Source organism: Monopterus albus, unplaced genomic scaffold (assembly GCF_001952655.1).
Source record: "Monopterus albus unplaced genomic scaffold, M_albus_1.0 scaffold25.1, whole genome shotgun sequence".
NCBI lineage: Eukaryota > Metazoa > Chordata > Actinopteri > Synbranchiformes > Synbranchidae > Monopterus > Monopterus albus.
In genome coordinates, this window is record NW_018127905.1 from 2,751,965 (window position 1) to 2,757,692 (window position 5,728).

Consider the following 5,728-nt stretch of genomic DNA (forward strand, 5'->3'; position numbering starts at 1 on the left):
ATAAAAAAAGACTTTTCTTAGCTTATTTGTTGTATTGAGATAAAAAAAAAAGATCCATTGTTTGCTTTTCCAGAATACTTCCACACATCTTTTATCTGTATTGTAAAACATATCTATGATATGTTGTTATACAACAGATACCGTAGGTATATGTTAACATTTTGCTGTAAATAAGTCTGTCAAAGACGCCAGGCCATTTATAGTAAAACGAAAACTGCTTCATATGACAACTAGGACTACTCTTTCGAAAACTACCTTTCCCTGCGGTCCTTGCAAGCCCTAATTTCACAATCTACCAATCGGCGCTATGACAGTCCGGCACGTGACATAGAGTAAGTTCCTGCTGTGCTTGAGGGGAAGGGATCGACGTTCAGCCGCAGGAGAATCGCACTTTGCGGGTAAGTTAATATATTTCGCCATATCAAGGCCACTTATGTCTATGTTTAGCATTTTTCTGGGAGGTTTGTCCAAGGTTTATTTGCACTAGGGATTATGAGTATTCTGAATTTAGAGTGGTACAGGCCGTCGTAGCTCCTAGGCCTTCCTGGTGTAACTCCGCAGCTGTGCCAGTTGGAATGGCCAAGTTGAAAAAGTTAATTTTACGGGTATTAGAGGACCTCAGTACTTCTCCACTCTGCTTGTAAGTGTTCTCTTTATTTAGAATTTGCCATGAACACTACCTGGTTCTGACACACACCTTGTTGTGTGTAATTTGAAAGATGAAAACCACCCTTTAGCTGTGTATTCTCTATAAGTTAGCTACATTAGTTGTGGGTTCTACATCGCAAACTGTTGAGCTGTCAGGTTTTGTTGATCTATGGAAAATGATAGATAACATTACTACCCAGGATAACAATGTACCACAATCGTTTAACTGCTTCTACTAAATACAAGAGTATTTAATTTTAGCTTCTCACATATTATGGCACAATATTATCTCTCTTTGCGCTCACAGATAAAATCACGTGTTTGTAGATGTGGCCTATTGATAATGTTGTTTGCTTGATGAAATTAATGTAGGCTTATATAATCTTTTGTGCTTTGGCTAATATAGTGAGGTACAGGTGACTGGGTAAGAAGTTGGTCAAGCAAAGCTAGTATGGGATCAACAGCCTTGTGCTGTGCACTTGTTGCAGTAATGTCAAAACGAGGAATATGTCTGTAGATATAAATATGCAGTCATATTTATCTTATTTCGAGGTGTATTGTTTTGTTTGACATCCTGATAGTGTGACTCTGTGCAGACCCTGCAGAGGGCATGACAGCTTTTGTTTACTAGAGCCAGATCACTGTGTCAGTAAGGAATTAGTACATATATTAACTGATAAGTAACAATAATTTGTAATACAGTAATTGCAGTGTTAGTTTTGGCACCTAAATTAGTCTTTTGACATAACTGCATACTAGTTGTAGACATACTGTAACCATTTTAATCAAAGACATTCTAGTTTTCATTAGTACAGTTTTGGTGATGGTGTTATTATTTTTTTTTTAAATCACTTTACTCCTCTCTTTGTGTAGTTCTTGTTGACAGGCAAATATTGTAACTGGCCACTGCAGAGCAGCTGATCATTCAGAAGCTGTTCACTAAAATATTTTTTTATTTAGCTTGACAAGAGCAGCTTAAAGGTTGGCTAACATAGGCTCTACAATGTTCCTTGTAACATCTAGAGAAAGGCAGAAAACATTTTTTATTTCAAAACTCAACATTGCTGTCAAATGGTAGACAACAATACTGAGGTAAACGTGCACCCAGGTAGAGTGCAAAAAAGTCTATCCACTTAGTTTTTTTTGTTTGTTTTTTTTAAGGAACCACCTCCTTATTTAATTGGTTTCACTCATCAAAGGCTAGGTGAAGTCTGTGCCCAAAGCATGGCAAGTCCAGCTGTTGAGCTGTAAGGCCCTCACCAGCACTCATGAGTGTCCTTCAGGCCATGTGCAATAAGCTCTCTGGTGTGATCTTCTGGGAAATATGTAGTTGGGAGAGTCGCACTGCAAAACTTCCGCTCATCGGTGAAATTAATCGTGAGACTCAGATGAGGTCCTGATATGCAGCTGGACCACAGGTCACTTGTTGTTGCAAAAAAAAAAAAAGATGCTTTGAACTTTGCTTTCAATTTTGGCATGACATTTGGAGTACATTCGTTGAATGACGGTGTTGGAAGTGTATTTGTGGCTAGGTAACTCATACTGCAATTCAAAAACTTGGATAAGTCTTTGGAACCCCTCTTTTTCCACTGTTTTGATAGGAACCATATCCTTTGCCAGCAAAAATGTTATTGCGTCTGTTAGCTCTCTCCACCGATTACTTGTTTTCTCATATGAAGTGCTTCTTTCAAATGCCTGTGATAATGTTGTATGTTTTATTCTAGCTGTAACATTAGCTGCTTGCAGTGGCATAGTGGACCTCATCAATTGACTTTCTGCATATTGTTTTGGATGCCATCTCTTTAAATGATTAAGAAGGTTTGTTGTATTGCCATCCAATGTGCGAACGTTCTCCTTGCAAACTTTGCAAATAACTGTAGTTTGGTCCATGTCATCCAAAGAAAATCCAAACGAGTTCCATATTAGTGCATTTCTTCTGTTGTGTTGTCCATGTCTAACTTCCAGATGGTCAAAAAGGGTGGAGACAAAGCCTAAGGTTGATCTGCAGACAACACCCCACTTTGTGCTGGAAGAGCTTATGCATGTAGAGCACTTTTCTGTGCATTGCTGCACACTCAAGGTGCTGAGGATCAAAATAGCATAGCTCACACACAGCTTCAGTTAGAAGTTAGAAACTCGCGCACAGATATAAGGTGTGAAGAGACTCATGTGACCTTATACATGAGAGAAGCCAGTCAGGGCAGTCTCTGGCAAAACGTTTTAGAACTGAAAGTAGAACTGAAGTGACATTATTTCAAGATGATTAGTCCCCATTTCAGAATGCACCTATATTGTTTTGCATTTTGTGACTTTCAGTTGAATAAAAGACTTTATCTAGTCATATATTTCATTATTGAAGATTTAGTGTTAAAATCTCAAATTGTTCTCGTGAACCCAACATCATGTCTCGTTAGCTAAGTGTATTATCATGGTCCTAGCATCAAATATTAAATAAAAAAAAAATGTATTGACTATTAGAATATTCAAAAATCTTTACCCATCCCTAATACCATCCTGATCATGTGCTTAGGTACACACTTACCCTGGCTTCAATTGGCTCAACAAACATTTTGTAAAAGAACAGTGCTGGCAAACCTTTTCTTTTTTTTCCTCAGCCTGTGGAAGCCCCCGTCCTCCAGCGATGGCCTCACCAGTTTCAGTCTACAACTCTAACACCTTGGACTCGCACATCTCCGATGTAAGTGAATTTATGCTCATGCTTTGTCTGTTTGTGTTCTGTTTCTGGTATATCTGCACCGGGACTGTGTGCCTGTAACAGTCAGTAAAAGGTAACAAAAAATATATATATATTTTAATAAAGGTAAAAGGACAGATGGCCACTCTAGATTGTAGATTAGACACAAAGCTGAAAAAGAATGAACAGAATCTTCACCCACCCATCTTTAAGGTCCCAGTTTTTCAGTTTGTACATACAGTATATCTGATCCACAGTTTGATCCAACCACTCATCCATGTTTGAAGTGACAAGGTTTATTGCTCAAAAATGCACCCAAAGTAATTGAATTTAGAGCTGTAATTATTTGATTGACAAAAATAAATAGGTAACTTTTTTTTTAACAGATATTTTATTTAATTTTTTTTTTAAGAAAACTGTGTTTCTCACAGAATTGCATTGTCATTGTGGCGGTACCTCTGGGCGGTCACGCTTTCAAAAAATGTTTTTTAAATTAAATATAGTAATGCCATAGTGGTGCTGTACTGTTCATCTCACCTGTCTCTTCTGCACGATATCTCCCACAGCAGCAGCATGTTGACTGCTGCCTTCTTACATCTCTCTCTTCGACTCGCTCTTCCTGACTCTCTCTTGCTGCTTCAGCAGCACCATTTGAAATGGATCAGTTAGATCACTAATCAAGCTGACTGGCTTTCCCATGTGTGTTTTTCAGTATTCCTCCTGAAAACAGAAATAGAGCAGCGCTTGGAGGGACTGAGCGAATACATGTGCTATGCATGGCACTACATTGAAATAAGATTTAACCTATTTTAAATCAATACGTGGCGGTCAGTGTTGATAGTATGTCAGTTTGCCATAAATAAATCAGTGTATGGGAAACACTGAACTGTGCGTGACCTTCTAACTGAACTCCTTTCCACAATTTGGACATAAAAAAGTGGTGAGGGTATCTTCTATGTTAATGTCACTCTCACACTCCACCATGCTGCTCTGCTTCTGTTATGTAATGGTATTTCACCCCAATGATAAATATCATCACATTTTAATATTGCAAGGTCTCGTGGTGCAAGAGATAAATGGGAATAGTGAGTAAGAACTAGTAAATTTCAGAAATTTGGGAAAAATTATGTTGAATAATAAATTTGGCTGGGACGAGCAGTGTGCATTCCACACAACAGAAGCTGCTGGCTCCTGAGGCCTGTTCATTACTTAGCAATGTTGCATTGCTTTGGTGAATGCAGAGTCCTGGGACTGACTTTTTTCAAAGGTTGCACTGGGTGTGACTGCAAAACAAACAGGTTATGCGTGAGTGACTGCTCTCACTGTACAACAGTTTACTCAATACTGTGTTTAACTGTAGATCTGTCACTTGCTTGTCTCACAAAGCAGACATTTCCAATCTTTTAAATGTGTTGATCCACACTGATTCCAAGACACACATCTTCCCTGGAGCCCTTTTTAACACTTTGAGTACATTTTGTTTTCTTTGGCACATTTGAAGTGTAATCGCCACAGATAGCTGCTTAATACAGGCAGATCTCCTGTTGGTGTGTTGGTGTTTTTACGTAAATTTCTGGTGATGGATCAGGCTCCTGGTGTTACTGTGAGCTTTCTGGTTTTGCTTCCCTTGGAGCAAGATGGGGAAAATAATAAAATTAATCAGAATGAGCTTTATTGGCCAGGTGTGCTGGACACATGAGGAATTTGACTCTGGGATGTTGGTTTTCAATCTGTATGTACAGTGTCCTTCTGTAAGGCGACAAGTAAACAAGATAAGAATGAAAAACAAAATGAATATGCCATCAAGAAAAGCAGTATGGTTTAGGAAAATAAAATACTTGTGTCTTCACCTTCCACATCTTCTCTAGCTCTTCTGTCAGCCCTTGGTATTTCTCGAGCTTCTCGTGTTCCTTCTTCCTGATGTTGCTATGGCTTGAGATTGCTCTTGATCTATCACTACAGCCCTCTTCTTCTGTTTGTCCACCACTACTATGTCCGGTTGGTTGGCCATTACCAGTTTGTCAGTTTGTATCTTGAAGTCCCACAGGATCTTAGCTTGGTCATTCTCAACCACCTTTGGAGGTGTATCCCATTTTGACTTTGGGACTTTTAGCCTGTACTCAGCGCAGATGTTTCTGTACACTATGCCAGCCACTTGGTTATGGCGTTCCATGTATGCCCTGCCTGCTAGCATCTTGCACTCCGCTGTTATGTGCTGGATTGTCTCAGGGGCATCTTTGCACAGCCTGCACCTGGGGTCCTGTCTGTTATGGTAGACCCCGGCCTTTATTGATCTTGTACTTGGAGCTTGTTCTTGTGCTGCCAGGATTAGTGCCTCTGTGCTGTCTTTCAGTCCAGCTTTGTCCAGCCACTGGTAGGATTTTT

The 5,728-nt window shown here is 39.4% G+C and overlaps 1 protein-coding gene across 2 annotated transcripts in view; it reads left to right on the forward strand.

Annotated features, from left to right (window-relative positions):
• The first annotated feature begins 307 nt into the window (after positions 1-307).
• The window catches only part of mtm1 (myotubularin 1), a 32,341-nt gene continuing 26,920 nt past the window's right edge, over positions 308-5,728 (forward strand). For both annotated transcript variants that reach the window (XM_020594948.1, XM_020594949.1), the window contains exons 1-2: positions 308-398; positions 3,264-3,346. In XM_020594948.1, coding sequence (XP_020450604.1) covers positions 3,290-3,346 — 57 coding nt within the window. In that variant the 5' untranslated portion in view covers positions 308-398; positions 3,264-3,289. The remainder of the gene's footprint in view (positions 399-3,263; positions 3,347-5,728) is intronic.